This window comes from Ovis aries, chromosome 1 (genome assembly GCF_016772045.2).
Source record: "Ovis aries strain OAR_USU_Benz2616 breed Rambouillet chromosome 1, ARS-UI_Ramb_v3.0, whole genome shotgun sequence".
In the NCBI taxonomy this organism is placed as follows: Eukaryota; Metazoa; Chordata; class Mammalia; order Artiodactyla; family Bovidae; genus Ovis; species Ovis aries.
This window is the reverse complement of record NC_056054.1, coordinates 239275112-239299587: the sequence shown is the minus strand read 5'-3', so window position 1 is coordinate 239299587 and position 24476 is coordinate 239275112. Positions and strand designations below refer to the sequence as shown.

Here is a 24476-nt window from a genome sequence, read left to right as displayed (position 1 = left end):
GGATCTTCTCCACTTAAAAGGTAAAAAGAAAAAAAAATGTGGTTGATAAAACAGACCTAAAATTTTGGGGTTATCTTCAAAATAATGACTATATATATATATATACACACACTAATAATATAAATATATATGTAAACAGATGTATACCTATTATTTTCAAGATAATGAAAACAAAATACCACATGTTAAAAGAAAAAGTAGAAAAATCTGTTCTATTTGTAAAGGTTGATAATGGAGAGTGTAAACTACAGGCAAAGCTATAGCTTAAAATAAAATATTCTGAGTAAATCATTTATTATTAGGACCATATTGTGACTCTAAATAGCCCCAGTCTTTGGAGCTTACTTTGGATTCCCCACTATATTTCCATTCTTGGGATACATCTGTGATTCTCAAGAGGCTAAGAACACACTGTGTAGTGGGCAAACACTCAAATATTGGAAAAATCCCAGAATGTGTGTCTTGAGAAAGTCACTGCCCCAATTTATTAGAGATCTGGGGAAAAGTATTTCATTCAGCTACAGGTAAACTTGTTTCAGACATTCCAATTACAATTTCTTTAGATGAACTTTTACCAACTTCTAGTGTGTTGGAGGGTGAGGGAGGACCTCACCTGTGCTTTCAGTATTGAGTTTTTAGCATCAAAGTCCTTCTAATCTAGTCCAATTCCTACTTGCGCAATTTTTAAAAATTAAGCGAAGTACATAAATGAGCATAAACAAGGATATTCACTCCAATATTGGGTGCACTAAAAACACACTAAATCTCAATACCATCAGATGGAGGCCAGTTAAATATTTATATTGGGTAATTAAAAAAAAAACAACAACAAGACAGCTTTGTGTGTACAGGTATGAAAGTGGAAAAACCAAGGTGTGGAACAGTGGATATAATGTGCTAGCATTTATGTGAAGAAACGTACATAAGACTGGAAACACTGATTGACTCCAGGCAACACACAAAGGACTGAGGCATGGTGATCGCAGGGAGACTTACTGTTTGACACCCCTTTGAAAAGTGTTTGAATTTTTTTAACCAGGTCCATGAAAGATCTTTTCCAATGAAGACTGACTACAAAGCTGGCAATAATACTTTAATAATCCAGCTTTTAGACCTTTCAGTAAAAATTAAATGGTTAAAGAAACCCTGAAACAGTCTAATGTTACCTAATTTGTGGTTTCTTTGCTATACTCACATCTGCTTTCTACTTGAGCTCTGATATACTGGGGACAAATGACTCATGGGAAGCTTTGGTTTACCACTGCTCATACAAGCACTGGTACCATTTTCCTTGATCTGCCCTTTAGATATGAAACACAACAGAGGCTGTTCCAAGTCATTTGCCTTTTGTATATATTTTACATCTGCAGTTTTTAAAATGGTAGATCCAGACTTCCTGAAAGAAGGGACAACATATTTACTTGAGTATACTGACTCAGACCTCCTTGAGTCCATACTCACCATGGCTAAGCCACAGTTATAAATGGAGTATATCTACGAAAACTGCTTCCATTTTTATCTGTTCATTCTTAAAAATCCAACAGGGATTCTTTTCATTCTCTAAAACTCTGTTCTGTGTATAAAACAGTATCTGGACATCTGATCTTAAATGGAAATGCCACCTGAAAATGACACTATCTTTTTAAAAACTTTACCTTTTAGGGGCATGGAAGAATGGCTGGCAACAAAAGCTGATTGGTTCTGTTGCCGAAGTGTATTCATTCACACCTGATTCTCTCCAGTGGGTGGGATTTTACTCTTTTTGCAATTAGCAGAAACTAATCTCAAGTCTAAAATCACACCTATTCAAAATGAAGTGAAATGTGAACCATCCTTTCCTAGGGTAGCTGTGGGGAGAAGCCCCTCGCAGATTATGCAAGGGTTGAATGCATCCTATAACCAGACCAACCTCAGTTTCAACTCTGGCTCTTCTAGTGCACAAGCTGGGACTTTGGGAAAGTTTCTGAATATATAAAATGGGAATGCTATCACTTCTTATAGGGTGGTTGTGAGGACTGAATGAGATAAGGCAAGAAAATACCTAGCCTGGTGTCAGTCGCACATTATGAGGGAGAAGAAAAGGAAGGAAGCAAAGAGATTTGAGGTCAGAATTGTACCCTTTGGTAGTCTTCAGGGACCAGATTCACAGGGATAAGTACCCTCCTTGCCTTGGTGTGGGTGAAGACAGGAGGCCTAAGTGATTTTTCCAAGAGCTTCAATAAAGGTAATTGGAGAGGATGCTGGAGCTGTAGTGTCAAGCTGGATACCATGTCATGAACCACATAGCCAAGAGGCCAAGAAAAGATGGCAAGGGCAGTGAAAGGGTAATGCAGCCAAAAGGGAGGAAAGGATACTATCTGGGTACATGAGTAGGCACTGAGGCAACCAAAGCCGCTTCTGAGCTCCGGAGGCCCTTGCTTGAACATCTATTTATCCAGCTCCAAGTCAAAGCTTACCAAGATTCGGCTGAGACACGGCCATGGACCTCTGGGGCGCTGGTGTGGAAGTGGCAGCTGGGTGGAGGTTCATATGATTCAGGGGCTGATTCATCGCCTTCCTAGGGTCTTGCCATGTGGTGATTTTTTCTATGTGACTAAAAGAAGGAAAACAATTATCTCTTTAATTGTTAGCATCATTACCATCATCACCAGTAACAACACAACAGTTAAATGATGCTGGCCTTTCTTCCCTTAGAATTTGCTTACAGGAGGTTGACACATTGTTTCCAGCCAACATCAAGCTTGCCCACTTACCCTCCATCCAAGTTGGGCCATGATGGGGATTTTGCAGGGGACTCTCTGACAATAAGCTGATTTGGTTGACCAGTTGCCTCCATGTGCAAATGCCCTCTTAAAGGTTTCTTGTCTTACCAAGGATGGACCAGCCCCAGCATACCTCCCCAAGTCCAAGGAGCCTATGTTCTCCAGTCCCCAGTGCCCACTGCCATCCAAGCATTGGGATACCATAGCGCAAACTCCTCTCCCAAAGCAGGACCCTGCTCTCCTGTCCATCAGCCCTCCCATACTCTCCCAGCTCATGTAATTGACACAGTGAGACACCTCCACCTGGCCCAGCCAGAGACAGAGCCCTTGAAACCAATCCCGTAAACATGACATTACACAGCTCCTACTAAGGGTAAGACACTGTGAGGTCCACAGGAAGCTTATGTTCTACCATGCAAGGTAACAACTGTGTAGCTGGAGAACAGAGTAGCAGGAAATACATGTAGGAAGTGCTAGATTATGGAGACACCCAGGTTACTGAGGCATAAAGGCTTCTGAGGAATAAGACATGATTAGACCTTTGGTCATATACAACACCCAAGCTTTATTATTAATCTTAGAGAAACCTGAAGGACATTAGCTTCCACCCAGAGTTTCCAGTGTGTCTTCAGAAAGATGGATGGGACCTCTAGCTTTCCTACCTCCTTCCAGACCACATCACAAGTCACTCCTGGTGCCTTACAGACCCTGTGTCACTCCATAAACTCAATCTTTTCTGAGAGTTTAGTACATTTTTCTTTTAAAGATAAGCATACTTATTTGGTGCCACGAATCTGTTTTCTGAACTGTATCAAAGATCTTTCTGTATTTATCAAAGACAACAAACTTTGATGGCAGAAGCTGAATGTCAGTCAGTTGTTCTAAGCCTTGTAACTAGGTTGCCTCTCCCAAACCAAAGGGCAATGTCAACCCCACATGTTATAGATCCACGTGAAAAAGAACAATCTCATTCCTTTTAAACACACCTTACTTTTGAAAACCAATGACTTCCTTTGAATCCTTCGTGTAGAAAACCACTCTTAGTATCACTGGGTTTAATCCTAAATCAGTGACTCTCTTGTAATGGAGTTATATTTATCTTTTCTTTTGCTTCCATTTCCTCACATTTGAATACGGCCTCTACTAAAATTCTTCTTCTTCAAAAAAAAAATAAAATAAAATTCTTCTTCAGATTTCTTCATCCCAGACTAGAAGTTATTGCCATGGGACGCTCATTCATTGCCTTGAGTGAAAACTTGGATGTTTTCCCAAGAAGGCCTTTAAAATGAGTAAGATTTAAAAGGAAAAGAAAAAAAAGTCAGTTCCCATAAAAGAGGCAAAATTAAATTTAACTGTAGAGTTTCATACTATAGGAGTCTTTAAAAAATAATCAAAAATAAATTGGGAGGAATTAAAAAAAAACCTAAGACGGTCTTGAGGAGGGTGGTGGTGGTGGTGGTGAGGAGACTGAACTGAAAAGATGAAAATCAGCTATCTAAGGATCAAGAAACAACTGTCTTAGTTACACCTTCAAGGTTAACAATAGTGATTCTGTTCAAAGAGTTCCTAAAATTCTCTGTCAACCTTTGGTCTCCTGGAGACTCATAGCCAGCCTCAGGGGGTTTGTCACCGTCTTCCAAAAGAGGAACAATTGATGAGGATGTTAAGGTTGAGTAAGCTCCCTTTAGCCAAGTAATTAGAGCTAAAAAACCCTTTGACTATTCCTTCAGGATTCCATATTGCTAAACACATGGTAAGCAAGAAATACTTTCCACTGCACCAAAAAGGGAGGCATCCTTCTCTCTTTCATGAGCCCTTCTTAGGTCCTCTGACACCATGAATATACTGACATTGCCACAGAACCAGCACGAGCACAGCCCGGAGTGAGAAGCAGTGATATACTAATATATACTGTGCTTGCTCAGTTGCTTTAGTTGTGTCCAACTCTTGGTGATTCTCTGGACCATAGCCTGCCAAGCTCCTTTGTCTATGGGATTCTTCAGGCAAGGATACTGGAGTGGGCTGCCACACACTTCTCTCGGGGATCTTTCCAACCCAGGGATCAAATCTGCATCTCTTATGTCTTTGCATTGGCAGGTGGGTTCTTTACCACCTGGGAGACACTTAAGGATACTGCTGTGTACACACTCAGCTCCCTGTCAGTGATCAGAACAATACAGGAACCGAAATGATGGATTCTCAAATGCCAGTCCCCCACTCACCCTTCCCATTCTGAACAAGTGGGCTGGGGCTCTCAAGTCTGCAGAGAGCAGAAAGGCTCACACCCAAAGTGGTAGAGGAGCCCAGCTTGTCTGAAGACAGCCACTACAGCTGACAGCCTCCATCCCCTGGGAGAGATGGCAGGGCTTTTCTGGGTGGACACTCTGACCCTTATCCTAAGTGATCTGACCCCAAAGATGCACAACTCAGCCACAGCTTCAAGCCCCAAAACTCCCGCCACAACCGTGGGAGCCTCCTCAGCCCACACTTCAAACTCCACACCCGGCCAACGCTTTTAAAGGAGTTTTGTTCCCAGCGGGTTTGATAATTAAATGTGTCACTCACTGTATTCCCCAAAGACTTGAGTACAAGGGGGAGCCTTTCATATGCGAGCAGCTCTCTTTGCTCTGAAACAACTCTGAGAAGAAGTTCTCTTTGCCCTGAAACAATTCCGAGAAGAAAGCCACTCCACTTCCCAGCCCCTGCACACCAATCGACCGCAGGGCAGTTCTACTCTAAAACTCAGTTTATGTGACATCCAGGGTGACTCCTGGTCTGAATGCCAAGAGCAAGGGCATTGCTCATAAGAACTTAATCCACCACTCATGATTTGATTTGAAAACTAAATTCATTTAGCTCCCCTCATCCTATTTCCAATCGTAGGATAAACCATCACTCTTTCATGCTGCTGTCTCATCTCTGCTCCCTCTCTCAGAGCTACTGAGTCACTTCCTTTCTTGTATTTCTCAGTGCAGCCTTACTGTTTGCCAGGACCCGCAGTTTAGCTCAATTAATCTCCACTTCCCTACTACTCCCACCCCTGTCTGATGTCACTCTCTTGCTGAGTCCACTTCAAGCAAATGTCTAAGGGGGGAAAGAAAAATGATGAAAGAAAGGGAGAAAGAAACGATGAAGGAAAGAAAGAAAATGTCTCTCTGCTGCTTTAAGTCCAGTTTCCCTTAAAAATTTACATATGTAATATTTATATACACTTATATCTGTATGTTTAACTACATAATAGTGAATATTCTATGAACACACATTCTATACAGCTTTCATACGAAAATGGGACAGAGGACTTCACTGGTGGTCCAGTGGTTAAGAATCCACCTTCCAATGCAGGGAACAATGGTTCAGTCCTTCATCAGGACTAAGATCCCACATGCTGTGGAGCAACTAAGTGCCACAATTACACAAGCCCACTCACCACAACAAAGACCCAGCATGGCCCCACTTCCCTAAAAAAGGAGCCAAAAGGAAAAAAGATACCAAAGTATTTAGGCTGATATATGCAAGTAATGGCAGAAGGCAATGGCACCCCACTCCAGTACTCTTGCCTGGAAAATCCCATGGACGGAGGAGCCTGGAAGGGGAGCATCCACAGGGTCGCTAAGAGTCGGACACGACTGAGCAACTTCACTTTCACTTTTCACTTTCGTGCATTGGAGAAGGAAATGGAAACCCACCCCAGTGTTCTTGCCTGGAGAATCCCAGGGACGGGGGAGCCTGGTGGGCTGCCGTCTATGGGGTCACACAGAGTCGGACACGACTGAAGCGACTTAGCAGCAGCAGCAGCAGCATGCAAGTAATGGGCTTCCCAGGGAGCACAGCAGAACGATCTGTTTGCAATGCAGGAGCCACAGGAGACTCAGGTTCGATCTCTGGGTTGGGAAAATCCCCTGGAGGAAAGCATGGCAACCCACTCTAGTATTCTTGCCTGGACAATTCTATGGACTGTAGCCGGGCTACAGTCCATGGGGGTCGCAGAGTTGGACACGACTGAGCACGCACACGTGTAAGTAAGTAATATGCTCACTGGAGATTTTTTCCCCCTTAATCTAAACTCTTCTATACTTGCCAGTTTTGAACAGTGATAACGTACTGTTTTCATAACCAGTGAAAATAAAAACACTTCTGAAGGTTCAAAAAGACAAAAAAGGAAAATGATGCAGGAAAATGCAGGTCATAGGTATTAAAAAGTTACTGGAGATAAACTAGAGATTTGGCTCCTATTTTTGAGTGGCCAAAGTAAGAAGGGAAATGGATTCAATTACCTGTCTCCATGCTTTTTATAAAGGAAAAAAAGCCAGTCTCTAAGAGAAAGAAAAGCTCTTCTTGATACACTCTCTCCAACACCCAATTTTCCTGGACTGGAAAGAAAAAAATGTCTGCAGGGATTTTTCATGGAAGCCCAAGGTGGTGGGCAATGGAAATGGCACCTATTACAAAGGTAACGGAATCTTTTCCTCTTCCTTCAGGGGCCCCTTTGACTCCCCAAACTGCCTTTCTTCACAGTCTTATAAAGGACAAATATACAATCACACCAGGGTCTGTGAGAGCTTCAGTTCTGCATGTTTGCCCGGGGACAAGAAAGGTCAAGCACTTCTCTGAGAAGACATTAAGTTGGAAATGGTAGTTTATGGAAAGCTGCGTTGTGTTAAATAATTTTTCCTTCTAGAATTTGAATGTGTTCTTCAATACAGACACAAGTTGGGAAAGCCATTTTATGTATTAGGAATATTCTGTGTTTGGGGTTAGAATGTCATTGAAATCAGTGGGGGAGGGAGGCAGCATTACCGCTCTCCCAATCACCCTCCTCTACAGGTTTGGCCCCTCCCAACAGCCTCCAGGAGATTGTTAATTTGCTCCTATTTGCATGACCTTTCACCTGGATGAGGACAATGGCCTCCAGGCTTCCCTACCCCAGTCCCTCAGGTTTTCCTTCTGTCCTCCATCCCTTTCCCACCCTCTCTATCTGACAATACTTTCTCTAACACACCTCCAGACTCATCCCTAGAACAGCTGGGTCTGAGAGCCCCATGACCCTTGACATCCTACTGGGAGACAGTGAAGCAACTGTGTCTTCTGGAAAGACCACAGGCTGGGAGTCACACATACCTGAGTTCTTTTGTTTTTGGTTGTGTTTCTTTGTTTTGGACAAACCTCACAGTCTTGCCTGGAGAATCCCAGGGATGGGGGAGCCTGGTGGGCTGCCATCTATGGGGTCGCACAGAGTTGGACACGACTGAAGTGATTTAGCAGCAGCACAGCTTGTGGGATATCCAGTTCTCCAACCGGGGATCCAACTCGCACCTTCAGTAGTGAAAGCTCAAGAGTCCTAAGCACCAGATCTCCAGGGGATTCCTACATATGTCTGAGTTTTAATACAGCTCTGATCCTGTGTGACCTAAGTGGACAAGCCATGTAACCCATCCTGGTCTCAGCACCCATATCTATGAGACAGGGGTAAAAAAGCCAACAAATGCTCCAATTCCTTTTTCTAAGGGTGAAAAAACGGCTGTTCTGGGAAGCCTGTAATCACCGAGGTCACCTGCCAATTTCATGACCAGGTCACTTCACTTCTCAAGCTTACCTACTTAGCCAGTGAACTCACATAAGACAGCTCCGGCCTCCAGCCCAAGGCTGGCAACCTTTGGCTCAACAAGCCTGGATTGTATAACTCCTATAGTGCACGTGCACTTGTTAGGCATAAAAATGAAAAGCATTTTATAAATATAAAATCTTGACTGGCCGCCGAACCATGAAAGGCAAAGATAAAATCTTATCTGCAAAAACAGAATCCACCAGCTTCTTATAGCCCAGGAAGAGGCTTGGTGTTTTTTGGATAAATTTACCCCCCAGTTCATGACCTATTACACTAACTTCATGGAAGGAAGCCACACAACAAAGACTTTCTGAAATAGAGAAAGCCTATGTAATACATTTTGTATTGCTGGAAGCATACAAAGATATAAAAATAGTAATGATTATGAGTGTTTAATTTTGAAAGAATTTGGAGTTCATAGCAACATAAGCTGGAGAAGGCAATGGCACCCCACTCCAGTACTCTTGCCTGGAAAATCCCATGGGCGGAGAAGCCTGGTGGGATGCAGTCCATGGGGTCGCTAAGAGTCAGACACGACTGAGCGACTTCACTTTCACTTCTCACTTTCGTGCATTGGAGATGGAAATGGCAACCCACTCCAGTGCTCTTGCCTGGAGAATCTCAGGGACGGGGGAGCCTGGTGGGCTACCGTCTACGGGGTCGCACAGAGTCGGACACAACTGAAGCGACTTAGCAGCAGCAGCAGCAACAACATAAGCTGTTTGCTCATATATGTGGGCAAAGATTTCATCTGCAAGTATAAAGTGTTTGGCCTTTTTACTCTTCCTCCTCTCATAATATATTATTTCACATTAGTTGTGTTGGACATTACTCAGGGCTCCCTCAACCAACCTGTTAGGGCAGGACTTAAAAGCAGCTTCTTACTACCATCTAGCTAGATGATTATGTGCAAGCGTTAGTCACTCAGTCATGTCTGACTCTTTGCAACATCATGGACTGTAGCCTTCCAGGCTCCTCTGTCCATGGGATTCTCCAGGCAAGAACATTGGAGTGGGTTGCCTTTTCCTTCTCGAGGGGATCTGCCTGACCCAGGGATCAAACCCAGGTCTCCTGCATTACAGGCAGATTCTTTATTGTCTGAGCCACCAGAGAAGCCCAGTTATAGACAACCACACCAAAGAGATGGGAATATAAAGGCTCTAAGTATTGTGAAAGTGAAAGTGTTAGTTGTTCAGTCGTGTCCAGCTCTTTGTAACCCCAAGGACTGTAGCCCGCCAGGCTCCTCTGACTCGCTCAAAACTCAATTCATATTCAGTGCTTCTTTGCTTCACCCTCCTGCCAATCCCAGTTTCTCTTTAACCTCTCCTTTCATTCTTTCCTTCTCTTTTTTTTGGGGGGATACTAATATTTCTCTTACAATGCAACACAAGCTATTTTGACAACAGAAAAGACCCAGTGTAGGCAGAGCAAGGTGTCCTACACATGGTAGGCACTTGAAAAACAATACTCCTGAAGCCCCAGAATCTTCACAAGCCCAACTGAGCACATAGGTAAAATATCTCATTTTTAAAAATCAGACATTTAAACCTCTTTTTTTGACTTAGTAGGCCAATTCACCACCCTCTTAATGTTATAACAAATGTTTATACAGACTAAAGATGATTTGCTTAAAAACTGCTAACTAAAATAGGTTTGCAACTTGCTTGTTGTGAACCCATTCAGTTAAACTCATCAGTGTTAAAAATGAAAACTGAAGCAGATTTGCATGAGGTTGATAATTTCCCAGGCAGGTCTTGCCAAATAAATTGGACCCACTGTCAGCAGAAAACAAATGCTATGCCAATGTTTAATCCTGTACCAGCTGGCAAGAAGACTTGCCCAGGACTCACATAAAAATTTGAAAATTTTCCCCAATTAGAATTAAAATACAAATACGTAAAAGCTGGTTCACTTTTTTTGTTTTATTTCAGGGATAAATGCTGTCTTTCAATTACATTAAACATGTGGGCAGTGTGTTCTGATTTAAATTTCAAGACCTAGGAAATGACACATCATATCTTACTCACATCTTGCATTTCTTTGAGAGGAGTCTTTTGTTGTGTTTTGTTTTTTTGCCAGTGATACTTGGCTCTTCCGACTGACACCAGAGATGGGTCTTAATCACGAGAACAAAGACAGCTGGCATGCACACTTATAATTCTCCCAGGTTCAGAAACATACACTCTCCAGATAGATAGTTCCTTGTGTTGTTTAGTCTCTCGGTCATGTCCAACATTTTTGCGACCCCATGAACTGTAGCCCACCAGGCTCCACAGTCTGTGGGAATTCCCAGGCAAGAATTCTGGAGTGGGTTGCCATTTCCTTCTCCAGAGGATCTTCCCAACCCAGGTATCAAACCCACGTCTCCTGCGTCTCCTGCACTGGCAGGCAGATTCTTTACCACTGAGCCACCCAAACCCAGGGAATGCTAGGAGCTGATCACAGTGGAAGCCCCATAGCAGTAGCTGCTCAAAGCCCTCGTCTAAAGTAGCAACCCATTCTGATTAGTAGCCATCAGTAAATTGTTCCCCTCTGATTAACCCTATCAGTCCAGCTGGATAATAAGAACTTGTCTTTTGAATACATTGACAATTGGAAATAAAGTGCTGGCTCTTCACCTGGCTGAAAAGATGCACAGCTGATGTATTATTTTCTTTCGAAAGCGACCAATCTCCCTCCCAAGTTGTCATCTTTCCTATTGTCAGCCCAACTGATGATTCTTCGTCCCAAAGCAGCTTTCATTACATTACAATTGGTTATAATTCTTCTTCTGTTCTGCCAAAATCCTAAACATCACCATCACTTGCTAGTCCAATGCATAAGAATAAAAAGATACAAAGAGGTAAAAGTGAAGCTGCAAATGTACCTAGCTGACACCCATTAGAAAACATTCATATCATTCATAGATTAAGTCCCAAAGCTATAAAAACTGACTCTCTTATGCCATACAATAAAGGCAACTGTTCACATAACAAAAGTGTGTTGGCTGAGAAAGCTCATCCTTCTTTGAAACCACAAGGAATTTATAGTTAAAAGGTTCCGGTCAGATTTGCACTTCGGCAGCTCATCAAACAAAGCTGCAGTCTATGACACAGGAATAATAACTCATACATGTAGGGGATTTTTTTAGGATCCTCTAATAAAAGATGATACAAGACGAGAAGCATTATTTTGGTGCATGCTTCCGGTCTCTGCCATTCACGTGCCAATTCAAAAAATTTCAGAGTTCTCTGGAATTCCAGATGAATGACAGGGGCTGTATTTTTAACTACTAGGCTCTAATCCTCGACTTCCATCTCAGCGGTGCCAAGTAGTCTCCACTTGTTGAAATCAGCAGCAGTAGGAGCTGAAGCAGCATGGAAGGTCTTCAGGCACTTCCACCTCAGCCAGCCTCGGGCATCCATCTACACGAATCCGGCTTTTCCAAACCTGCTCCATCTGGGCAGAGAGCTGAGTCATGCAGAGCTGCAGTCAGTCCTGAAGTGCAGAGTGAGCCCACTTGAGGCTGTAATAATCATAGTTCCTTCCTGAAGGGGTTTATTTACCAGCGTTTATCCCTGGGGTGAGAAAGCCGGGGACACCATGAAGGCGCCGCTTCTGGAGAAAGCCTTTTTGGGAAGCCCATGACTCACAGACATGACCCAGAGGTGTGACTCAGTGACCTCACTCCAGAGGGTGAGCTTTTGTGTGAGAGGCACCCCCTCATCTCCGCTGAGGTCCCCAGTGCCATATGACCGGGGCAGACCTGACTTCCTCTGTGCAAACTGAGCCAACTCTTGCTTCACCTCACTTTTTCTATTCCCAAAAAAAAGCGAGAAGAAAAACGACTGTGTTTCTGTTTGCTTGTCTGCCTCTGGCCAAGCGCCTAACTTGGGCTATACTGCAATGGTATTATCAACACTGTTTTTTTTTGCTTTTCATGTCAGGATCAATACTGGTATTAAAAGATTTATAAACCACATTGTCTCTTGTGTTGAAGCTGAACCACCATGTAAGAGTTTATTTTACCAGGTTTTATTATTTCCAGGCATCAAGTATAAAATAGGTGCTCAGTACCTCATTTTCCCACTTTTTCACAAACAAAAATAAGGGATAGTAATGAGGAGGAGAGAAGATGAGGATCTTAATGAATGGTGAATTCTAAAATTATCAAAGGAAGTGAAAGGCATTCATCCATTCAGTCGTTCAACAAACTGTATTTACCCCAGGACAGTATCTTCCATGAGGATGCAGCCCCAAAAGCAGTTCTGGCAAATGTGGAGTGTGGTGAAAATTACCACTGCAAATCCTTTAAATGGGCCATAATGTAGAGTGTGCTAAGCTTTGTGTATATTATAAGGTCTTTCAGTAAGTTCAACACAGCCAGATCTTTTCAGGGTTAGGACATGGTACTATTTCTACAGCCAAGCTCCAGATGAAGTGATGCTGTCCCCAAATACTTATGTTGGGATTTGCTAGGCATGGAAAATTGAATTCATGCCACTTAAGTAGACATATGATCCTGAATGCCTGCAGTGTCCTCTCCTTCCTGGGAGGACGTAACAGAAGATGTAACGTGGGACCTGGAAGCTGGCGATCAGGTGGGCAGTGGCAATGATGTGGAGGGTTAGAAAGCACACACCCTATTTTTATTGTTGCTATAAAAGGTCCAGAGCCTGACATTCTATCTCAATAGCTGCATGTTAGATATGCTCCGGTATCAACAGCATCTGACATCTGGGAAGCAGCTTTAATCTCTCAATTGGTTTTTAAAAGAAAAAATTTTTAAGCTACCAAGCTTCTTTAAGTGCTCAAATACTTTGAAAATTGTTTTTCCAGGCTCTCTGTGCTCAACACATGTTTCAACGTGTTGTTTTTCCAGTTGTTCTTAAACAGGACATTGACACACTGCTTGTTCTGGTGGGGCAAAACGAACTAAATGTCACTTGTCCAAGGAAATAGGACAAAACCTCCAAAAAAAAACAAGAATTCTTTTGGATTAATCTAGTCTCTCCTCTATGCATGTGGGGAGCGCCAATTCCTTTTTGGTTTGTTATTGTTCTTGTTTTTAATTCTGGGAAGAGGATGGGCCACCCTGGTCTTCAGTCACTTTATGCACGTTTGAATGACAAGACACGTGGAACTAGAGAAGAGACTGGCATAAGTCCCAGCCCCGGTCTGGAGAAAGACTGGAGGTGCTTTTCAGAGCCAGCATCCCATTTTGCAAGAAATGGTTTGGAGGAGCAAAGACAAAAGAAGGGGAGTTGAGTTAGGTTTCCCAGCAGGGAGGGGAGAGAAACACAGGAGGCCTTGAAGATAATCACCAGGCAACACTGCTTGTGTTTCCTGTCAACCCAGCCCAAAGTGTCTCTTTACGTGCATTTCTTTGCATCTTGGGTTGAAAGCGTCACCCAAAGGAGGCAGTACTGCAGTGGTTTTGAGCTCTGCAATTAACCAGTTAAGAGACCACGGAAACCCTACTTAGCGTCTCCTAGCCTCAGTTTCCTCCACTGTGAAACAGGCATAAGAACACTTTCGTGCGTGAGGCTGTTTTAAATATTTCATCCCATAACAAAACACCCACACAGTGCCAGACACACCCAGGACACTCTATAAATACTAATTCCACTTCTTTCTCTCATGAAAATCTATCCCAACTTTCTACAAAGATCTGAGGAATTCAAATGCAAAATTGTCAGCAAACACCCTAGGGTACAGTGAAAATGGGGAAAAATAGGAGTGAACATTAATTCACTGCAAAATCTACAGATTTATATGATTTCACATAAAGCAGCTAACTAACCATTGATCTTGAGACAAAAACATTCTCAAAACACAAAAGAACAAGCAAACCACCAGCCTTTGAGTGGCTCCTTCACTACCACCCCTCCCCTCACCCTACATTCTAATAATAACAACTCTCAGATCCAGTGTAAGAAAAGGCCAAAACTGAGATTCCTCTAACGCCTTTGTTAGGCACTTTTAATGGTGATGAGCATCCTGTGTCAGCCCAAGACTTCAGTCTCATGTATAAACTAGTAAGGATTTCAGCTTGATGTGAAAAGCATAAGACAGTACTAGAAAAAGAGCACCTAATGGCTTTCCCTCCTTCCTAACAGAAATGCTCAAGAAGTTTTACTCTAACAAAGTTCTTTAAATCAATTACAGGGTGAAAATAGTTCACTCCCATAGTTTACCCCAAAATGCAGGGGCACAGATTAGGTACAGAAACACAAGAAGACTTGAAACTTCTGTGAATCAACAAAATGGAAAAACAAATTAGCTTAAAAAGTACTATAGTTTTATACAAACATGTAAATGCAAAACAAACGAGTTAGCTTTGTACCCACGGGTGTATGTTAATTAATATACTACTGTTGGGAATTCCCTGGCAGTCCAAAGGGTAGGACTCTGCCTTTTCACTGCTGAGCACCTGAGTTCAATCCCTGGTGAGGGATTGAACTGCATCTCCATAAACCAGGAGATGCAGCCAAAAAAAAAAAAAAATATATATATACACACACACACACACACACACACACACGTACGCATGCGCACACACACATATATTTAACAAAGAACAGGAAATGTATTTTTTTCAATTTTTTATGACTTATTAACCCATCCACTGTTCTTCACTAACATTTTATAGCTGGCATTAATTCTCATAGTAAAAAAACATCTATTTAGGTGTATGCACTTTTAATTTTGATATGATTTTTAAACTTATAGGAAATGGTGGGACAGAAATCAAACACCTTTATATCTTAACACCGACATGGGCTGAGTGAGCAGCTTCTTGATTGTGCCTTTTTACTGGATTGGCAGGAAAATTTTTCAAACTGGGTTCACTTGTTAATTGAATTCCAAACAAGCGTTCTTAAAAGTGGAGGAAACGTGTGTGAATAACATTTGAATTCTCAGGCCAACATCCTTCCAATTTTTGGAAGGAATACTCTTACTTGTACAGACCTTGATTTGAAGAAAAAATTGTATCAGAAACCCCTACCTACATCAACTCTCTCCAGAATGTATGATTTAAAGAAAGAAAAACACAGCTTCAGGAAATAGTTTTAAAATGCCCTTAAAATGCTCACCAAAGAACCCACAGCCTCATTGAGGGTCACTCTTACATATTACTAAACTTAATTGGTAACCTCTTTCTGGAGAGCAGTGTGTCAACACATTACAAAATCCTTGAAAAATCTTTGAATTAGAAACTCCTCCATGAAACATATACCAAGAAAACAGAAAGATATGGCCGAGATGGCCAGCTGCTTCTGAATATCTACTCACCCTCTCTTCTGGATGCAAGGTGTGGCCAAGGGACTAAGTTCGAGACGATAAACAGAATGCTGTGCGAAATTCTGGGGAAGTTCTTTAAATGCAAGGGATAAACAGTCTTTTCTGCTTTCCACCTTCTTTATTCCAGCTTGGAAAGTAGACGTTATGACCAGAGCTATAGCAACCCTTTTAAATCATGAGGAACAAAAGCTACTCACTATGAACAAGACAACAGAAAAGAGACAAGTGCATGCAGAACGATCATCACATCAGCCCTTGATCACCTTAATTTAATGTTAGAGACAATCTCATTTCATGTTCCTGTTAATTACAAACATAATTCCAAACCAATAAACAAGTATGCAAAATGTATGTGCAAGGATGTCCACTGCAGTTTTATCTATGTCTCAAATGTGTTAAATGGTTAAGTAAATTATGGGTCAGCCAGACCATGGAAGACTGAACAGACATTACACATGACATGGATCTATACTTGTTAAAGTAGAAAGTGAACATAATGCTAAGTGAACATAATACTATTTTGGTTAATATCCAAACATATGAATAAGAGGAAAGTAGGCTTTAGTCATATCTTTAGATTTCTTGATATTTTCTCCACTTGGTACAATTAGCACTACTTTCCAATCAGGAAAAAAAAAAAAAAAGGGAGAGAAAGAATGAGAAAAGCTATCCTCCTCTGCCCTGCTCCAAGTAAACTCGCTTCCTGCTGAAAAAAATAACATTGCATTCCACATTCGAACTTAACACTGCTAATTACAGCCTCCAAGAATAAGCCCACAGCTAGAGTGTAGTTGAACCTCTTGTCAGTCCCTTAACTGTGAGCTGGAAAAGGCACCATCCTAATACTCCCCTGAGTGCTCAGCCTAAAGGTGCTGTGAACCAGGGAGGGGCACAAAGCCCGGTGTGGGGGGCGGGAGAAGGGATAAAGAGGATCAAGGGAAATTCTATAATTAAGCAATATTTCATGGCTGCCTCTGGCAGCTGTTCGAGCGAGCTGGGGGACTGTGAACCAGGCGTCAACAGACTGAGCAGGTCTGTCCTCTGGCAGATCAAGCGGGGCCTGTCATCTGGAGCACTGTCTACACTTCACAGGACAATCGGAGGCATCTTATATCCAGCACCTGTCTGCTCTGGAGACGCCCAGCTGCGGTGCCATTCTTACTGTCATCTTCCTAATCCAGAAGGGAGAGGCATTTATTGTCTCCTGAAAGATTAGGGTGCATCTTTGATTCTCTTCTCATGAAAGAGAATGCATGCCTCATGTTTCTGTGTTTGTTTTCTTCTCATGACTCCTGACTTCTTTTCTTATTAAAGGAAGAAAACTACCCTTGCAGCTGTATTTTTCATTTTTTAACCCCCACGTTAATTACATAGTCATTCCAAATAATGGTTTAAATTTAGTCTGATGACCAACCACAAGCCTCGTTCTCCTCCCACTCCAAGGCACATCCTGCCTTCAGAACTGCTAAGCAGTTCCCACTGAGTTGGAGAGGAACTCTGTATAAAGAAAGAAGCAGGATAAAGATCATAATAACGGTCAAAGGAAATGGTATTTTCTCTACAGGACACATTTAGATTTTTCCTTTCCATGAGACTTTTTTTTTTTAAAGGATGTTGAATTGAAGGAGACTTTAAATAAGCTCTCAAGTTCTCAGTAGTTCCAATATTGTATCTAGAGTGGAAGACCCAAAGCAGATATTCAAAAATTACTCATGAAACAAATGACTTTAAAAAGCAAGGAGGGAAAAAATGTATTTAATGAGCTTCCTTTAACAAAATAGTTTGTTTCTCAGTGACGGGATCAAACAAATCACCCATATCTTATGTACCCTTATCTATCAAGTGTTCAAAAAACTCACCCAGGAAAATTTGTTCTTTACTGGTCCCTGGAAGGACATGAAGCCTAGAGGATGCTAACAGCCTCTAAAACAAATGAAAGCATTATTAATTTATTCTAGTTTGATTCAGCAAACTGGTCAACTGAACCACCACCAAGTGCTGTTCACCATGGACCCTGAGAGTACACCACCTCAGGCATACTGTAGACGCTCAATGAATGCTTTTTGTTGCTCTTGTTGTTGCTGCTGGGTTTTTGGCCACACTGAATGGCTTGCGGGATCTCAGTTCCCCAACCAGGGATTGAACCTGGGCCACAGCAGTGAAAGCACCGAATCCTAATCACTAGATCACCAGGTTATGCTGTGCTTGGTCACTTCAGTTGTGTCTGATTCTCTGCAACCTCATGGACTGTAGCCCACCAGGCTCCTCTGTCCATGGAATTTCCCAGGCAAGAATACTGGAGTGGGTTGCCATTTCCTACTCCAGAGGACCTTCCCAACCCAGGGATCGAACCTGAGTCTCTTGCGTCTCCTGCATTGGCAGGCAGATTCTTCACCACTAGCACCACCCTTATGTATATAGACTGCCAGGGAAGTTCCAATAAATAAACGTTTGTCAAACGAATGAATGAGTGAACATACGAATGAAGTTAACAGTGCCATTCCTTAATAGTGACAATCATGATAATGACTATTAGTTATACATCACAATATTCACAGTAATGATGGTAATAATAATGTCTGACAGCAACAGTTAACATGTATATAGCACTCCATAGCTCCAAAAATTACCTTAATTGGACCCCCACATAGCAGATTTACTAACCTTCATTTCTAACATCCAGAAATTGAGTTGGGAAAAGTTAAATGACTTAATAAATTTCCTGATGTTCTATGTGACACAGCTGAGAGCCCAATCTTATTCTAGAGTTGGGTCTTGGGCATTTTTTTTCCATAACGGGATACTGCCTTGTGAACCCAAACAGGCTGACACAAGTAATCTGGACCTTTAGGAAGGAAGGAAAAGAGGGTACAGACAGTTTGTGCTGCTGATAGCCTGTCCCGGAACAACGTCACCTACAGGCTTGGTCCCTCGGAAGAAAGGGCCCCACAAGACAGACTCTCCCCACCCCCATCGTCTTGTTTCAACAATCCCACCTCATGGGCTTCCCAGGTGGCTTAGTGGTAAAGAATCCACCTGCACTATGGAGACACAGGCTCAGTCCTTGGGTCAGAAAGATCCCCTGGAGGAGGAAATGGCAACCCACTCCAGTATTCTTACCTGGGAAAGCCCGTGGAGAGAAGACCCTGGGGGGGTTCTTCTACAGTCTATGGGGTTGCAAAAGAGTCAGACATGACTGAGCACACACCGGTCATCCTTCCTCATCCCTCCTGAACCCCTCGAGTCATCGAGTGTATGCACTTGCCTACAAAGTTGACCTTTTAACTGGCCTGGTTTTAATCAGGCCCATCTGGTCAAGAAAAAGGACTCCCGTGACAGCAAAACAAATTAGCTCCATGTGATCCTGTAGTTGATGTTAGGGAGGAAGGAGAGGAAGAAAGACAAATACTACTTTAGAAAAGCAAACCAAATATAAAGCCAGACTCTCCGCTGTGACTTAAAAGGAAGAGGTAAAAAGACTCTGAAGATGGATTTGGAGACGCAAAGGTAGCAACCGAGTATGGCTCTCAAGAGCAGGGCTCCCAGCCAGAACTGGGGCTGCTAAAGGTCCTGCCTCCTGGAAAGTTCCTTCCCTCAGAAACTCTGACAATAACAGCTTCAGCCTGACTTGTCTTTGGTCTTTATTAATGTTGATTACTAGTGAAAATATTCAAATATTGATGTTTTTGATGTTTGATAAATGTGTTCATTTATAATTCTATAAATGTTAGGTTATTAACTTTTGAAATTGACTATAATTGGCTTTCCAGGTGGCTCAATGGTAAAAAAAAATCTGCTTGTAAATGCAGGAAACACAGGAGACCCAGGTTGAATCCCTGGGTTGGAAAGATACCCTGGAGTAGAAATGGCAACCCACTCCAGGATTCTTGCCTGAAAATCTCCATGGACAGAGGAGAGGAGTCTAGCGGGCTACAGTCCATGGGGTCAACACAACTGAGCAACTGAGCACATACACACATAACTATAATTACTTAGGTGTAGATGAATCTTTCCTACTTATTTTTTAATGGGAAAAAAGTATTAGAGATAATTCTAAGCTACTTTTCCTAAGCTACTCCCTTTTAGCTTTTTATGATATTTACATTTTTAACATTTACACAAAGTACATTTTTGTAATGTGCTCTGAAATGAAAACAGCTATATTAGAAGAAACAGCTAAGAACTGTTAGGCTCTGGATTCATTTTAAATGACTTTTTGAGAAAAGGGTCACATCTGCATACTCAGACATATAATTTTAATACGAAGTGCAAGAATATGTGCACGTATTAATTATCATATGCTGTCTATGTGAGAAAAGAGAAGTCTGTTATTACACCGAAATGAAATCAAGAAGAGGAAAATGACAGAAACGTGACTTGATATGACTATCTAAATAAACTACCTGTATTTTCTTATTTTACTCCAAAATGTTCGTTGAACAAATTTTTCTCAGCATGGTCCTACAAAGGCTTCCCCGGTGGCTCAGACAGTAAAGTGTCTGCCTACAATGCAGGAAACCCAGATTTGATCCCTGGGTTGGGAAGATCCCTTGGATGGCAGAAGGATGGCAACCCACTTCAGTACTCTTGCCTGGAAAATCCCATGGACAGAGGAGCCTGGTAGGCTACAGTCCATGGGGTCACAAAGAATAGGAGTGAGTGATTTCACTTTCTTTCTTTAGTCCTACAAAAGGAAAATAAAATAAGCCAGGTTGAGCTTTGGTCTGAAAAATTCCCATAATCCTGGTAACAACTATTTTGACCAAAAGATGAAAGTGTGTCATGAGGTGGGGGTAAGGAAGGTAATTAACACTAAATCATTCGGTAGGGAAAGACACTTCTGAGTCTGCCAACAGCTTCACTTCACAGATGGACCTCATCTGACATTCAACCTAAATCAAATCTACTTCTCAGGTGACAAAAGCTTTTGAACTTAGTCATACTGGCTATGAGGAGATGCATTTACAGGCAGTGTAACCTCAAGTACATTCTATGGGATTTAAGTTCTAGAAGATAATCCCCCAAAACTGCACCCCAAAAAAGTGTTGTTATCAAATAAATTTAGGAAACACTGAATGCTACATTTCCCTCCTAAATTGCATTATTACAAAAAGCTCTGTGTTTGAACTAGCTTAACCTAACATTTATTTTAGGTGTGATCTTTTCTTTCACTTTATTAATATGTTGTTGAATATATTTTGGACTTCCAAAGTGGCACTAATGGTAAAGAACTTGCCTACCAATGCAGGAGATGTAAGAGACGAAGTTTCCATCCCTGGGTCAGGAAGATCCTCTGGAGGAGAGCATGGCAACCCATTCCAGTATTCTTGCCTAGAGAATCCCATGGACAGTGAAGGCTGGTAGGCTCTAGTCCACAGGGTCCCAAAGAGTCAGATATGACTGAGGCAACTTAGCATGCACTCATGCAGGCAGAATACATTTGAGGAATCAGAATAAACCATTTGTGGTATTTATTCCAAGCACAGCATCAGACTCAGTTCAGCAGCACTGAACACACAATGGTCTTCAGATGTGAAAATGAAAGAAAGTGAAAGTGTTACTCAGTTGTGTCCAACTCTGCAAACCCATAGACTGTAGCCCATGATGCTCTGTCCACAGGATTCTCCAGGCAAGAATACTGGAGTGGGTTGCCGTGCCCTCCCATACTTCAGATATTATAGCACTATTTTTATACCCAACTGACCGGAATTAAAAAACATAGGCAGCTCGCATGCAGAATCAGTGGGCAAATGTGAGTGTAATGCTATGAAGCTGTAATACCAAAGCAACCTGATGACGGAGTTTATCCAAAGCAGAGTGCGTATAAAGATTATAGAGCTGGAGAGAGACAGTGACAGACATATACGGGCATGTATATGTTTATTATGATTTCAAGCTATTCCATGTTTGTTATATACAATTCCATTTATGAAAGCTAGAAATTAAACTGAATTTTTGCACCCAGAAGCTTTTAGCTTTCTTCCTTACTTCAAAATCGGGAGCTTGTGAGAGTCTGTCTATTCTTAGTGTGCCTTCAAAATGTAGCTTCCTTGGCTCGGGGGTCACAGCTGCTGCAAAGCACTCTGGGTGGCTCCGCTCCATCCCCTTGAAACAACTGGTGGGAACCCAGCACTTAGGCCATCAACCCAGCTGTTCAATCTCACTTTCTAATTTTAGCAAGTCACTTTGCAACTAATGTCACTAGGGCATGTCACATTGAAAACCACACCAGAGAAGGTTGATTCCTATCTGCTCCCTGCCCCCACCACCTAAAAAATTAGAAAAGAAACTCCAGGCACACAGAGCAAAGTCATCCACAGATACTTACAACAATACCACCCAGATGCACATTGCAGGACCCTCGTGACCCAATTCACATGGGGCATACTGGTGATCTAATACTCTTGCCTGGAGAATTCCATGGACAGAGGAGCCTGGCAGGCTACATTACAGTCCACAGGATCACGACTCAGCAATTAACACCACCACCACCACCACTGGTGATCTAAGAAGGGTTCATTGGACACTACAAGTAGGCTTCCATCTCCCTGCTTAGTTCAGCCCATTAGATGGTTACCTATTAGCAGCTGCAGAGCCCAAGAGTCTGGAAATTCATGAAAACCAACCTGGGGTCAAGAGACTTACACATACACTATGCTGCCAGGCTTCTTACTAGAATGCAGGATGCATGCTTTTCCGCACTGTTAATGTACCATAAAATTGTCATGAAGCCTTCATAATGTAATTACTTGCACTGAATTGATTATACATGCCCCCAGCCTCGTTTCCTTTATTTCCTTTTTTGTTAACTGCATGCTCAATGTAATTACTTGTCCCAAAGCAAAGTAATTTCAGAATTATCTGACTATTTATTATCCTTTGCAAGTTACTAATTAAAATAATTTCCCTCCTTGAAAAATAGTTGCTCTTTTCCTGAATTCACTTCGATATGCTCATCACTGAGGAGAACTCCAGGAATGCCTTGCTAAGCTCCCCTATAATTGACTGCCTCCATTGTTAACATATGCGTGGACTTAAAAAACATTAAACGACTTATCCAAATGGAAACAAAATGCCCTTTGAGTTCCATTGATAACTTAACCTTTAGCGTTTTGGATTAAATCCCATTTCTCGGGAAGCAGGAGGAGCCTCTGAATGAAACCATTATGTAAAACATTGTTGTGGGAATTATTCTGTGTGAAAATATATACAGTGTATCATTTACATTGTTTTTGATTGAAGGTGGGCTTTCATAATTCCGAACTAAAATATACGTATCTTTTATAGCTTCTCTAGTTTGTGCTCGTTCTTTCAGGGAACTAGAAGTAATTTTGAGCAGACTAATGAACCCATCACACCAGACATCAGAAGAGTGATACTCTTGGGGACTGTGAGGGTCTAGAAGAGGGCAGATGGGGTAGTTCTTGGTTCTAGGAAAGTATTTCTTGAAAGCTGCTTATGTGGGTGTGTCCAATTTGCGAAAATTCAATAGGCAACATACTTAAGATCTGTGTACTTTTCTACAAAAATTATAGTGCATTTTTAAGGTAATTAAGAGAAATGTCATTTTTTTAATTATTTCAACTTTTAAAATAATTTCTATTAAAGAAAAAAGATGTGATTGGCATCTAGCAGAAACATAAACATTAACCTAAAGTGTTTACCAGGAACAGCATTAAAGCTAGTCTAATTTTCTACTTTGTTTTTTTTCAAATGGTACAAAATATTTCCTTTGAACAAACCACTGTTAAAAAACAAAAACAAAAACAAAAAAAATCTGAAACAATTGGGAAAGTCTGAGTAAGCACTGAGAATTAGGTGATATTAAGAAAGCATTGTTCGTATCTTGATTTCATGCAATAAGAAATACACAAACTGACTTAAGTATTTTTGTCAAAATTTTCAACCTAATGTAATCCTAAGAAACCCAAGTGGAATACTAGTCTAAAAAAATTTTTTAAACTTAATATTGTGAAAAAGAAACAAAATGGTAAAGGGAAGAGGTACACTTTTCTGAATCAAAACAGAGGCATAAAACTATAGCATAAAATATGTGAACACACACAGTGGCAAAAGATATTTTGCAATTGGGAGAATTTGAACAAGAGCTATATATTAAATTATATTATTTAACAAAGGCTAATTTTCTTGAGTAATCATGGTATTTACTATTGTGCAAAAGAATGTCCCTACTCTTAGCAGCTGCATGCTGAAGTATACAAGGCTAAAATTGTGGTTTAGTGAAAAAAGAAAATACACAGAGAGATGTGTGGCGAAACATTTAGAATTGCTGAATTCAAATGAAGAGTGTACTCTTCTTCAGTACTTCTCTGGGTTTGAAAATGTTCAAAAAAAATTTTTTTAATCTTTGTTAATTTCTTTATGTCTGAAAATGACAATTTTGTTATGCAGGAATATGTCTTTAATTTTTAGAGATAACTACTCAAGTATTTGGAGTTAATTATTTGCTTGAAAATACTTCCATTAAAGAGTAGGATACAAATATGGCGAATGTTAACCATTTTTAAATCTAGGTAAGGGGTTTATATAAATATTATAAATAGGTAGTCATTGTACTTCATGCATATTTGAAATTTTATATACAAAAAAGTCAAAAATAGCAAGTTTTGTCATATTTCTTCACTCTCTCTTTTTAGCTTTTTGTGGGGGCCACACGGTGGGGCATGCAAAATCTTAGTTCCCTGACCAGGGATCGAACCCGTGCTCCCTACAGTGGAAGCTCGGAACTTTAACCATTGGACTACCAGGCTAGCCCCCTTTTCCTCTCTTTACCAATAAAAATCTTCTCAACTTTTTCTGGTCTC

The 24476-nt window shown here is 41.4% G+C and overlaps 1 protein-coding gene across 2 annotated transcripts in view; it reads right to left on the bottom strand.

The window, feature by feature from the left end:
* Positions 1–24476, bottom strand: part of WWTR1 (WW domain containing transcription regulator 1) — a 146739-nt gene that overhangs the window by 63047 nt on the left and 59216 nt on the right. For both annotated transcript variants that reach the window (XM_027959404.3, XM_015092609.4), the window contains exon 3: positions 2457–2593. In XM_027959404.3, the coding sequence (XP_027815205.1) occupies positions 2457–2593 (137 nt within the window). The remainder of the gene's footprint in view (positions 1–2456; positions 2594–24476) is intronic.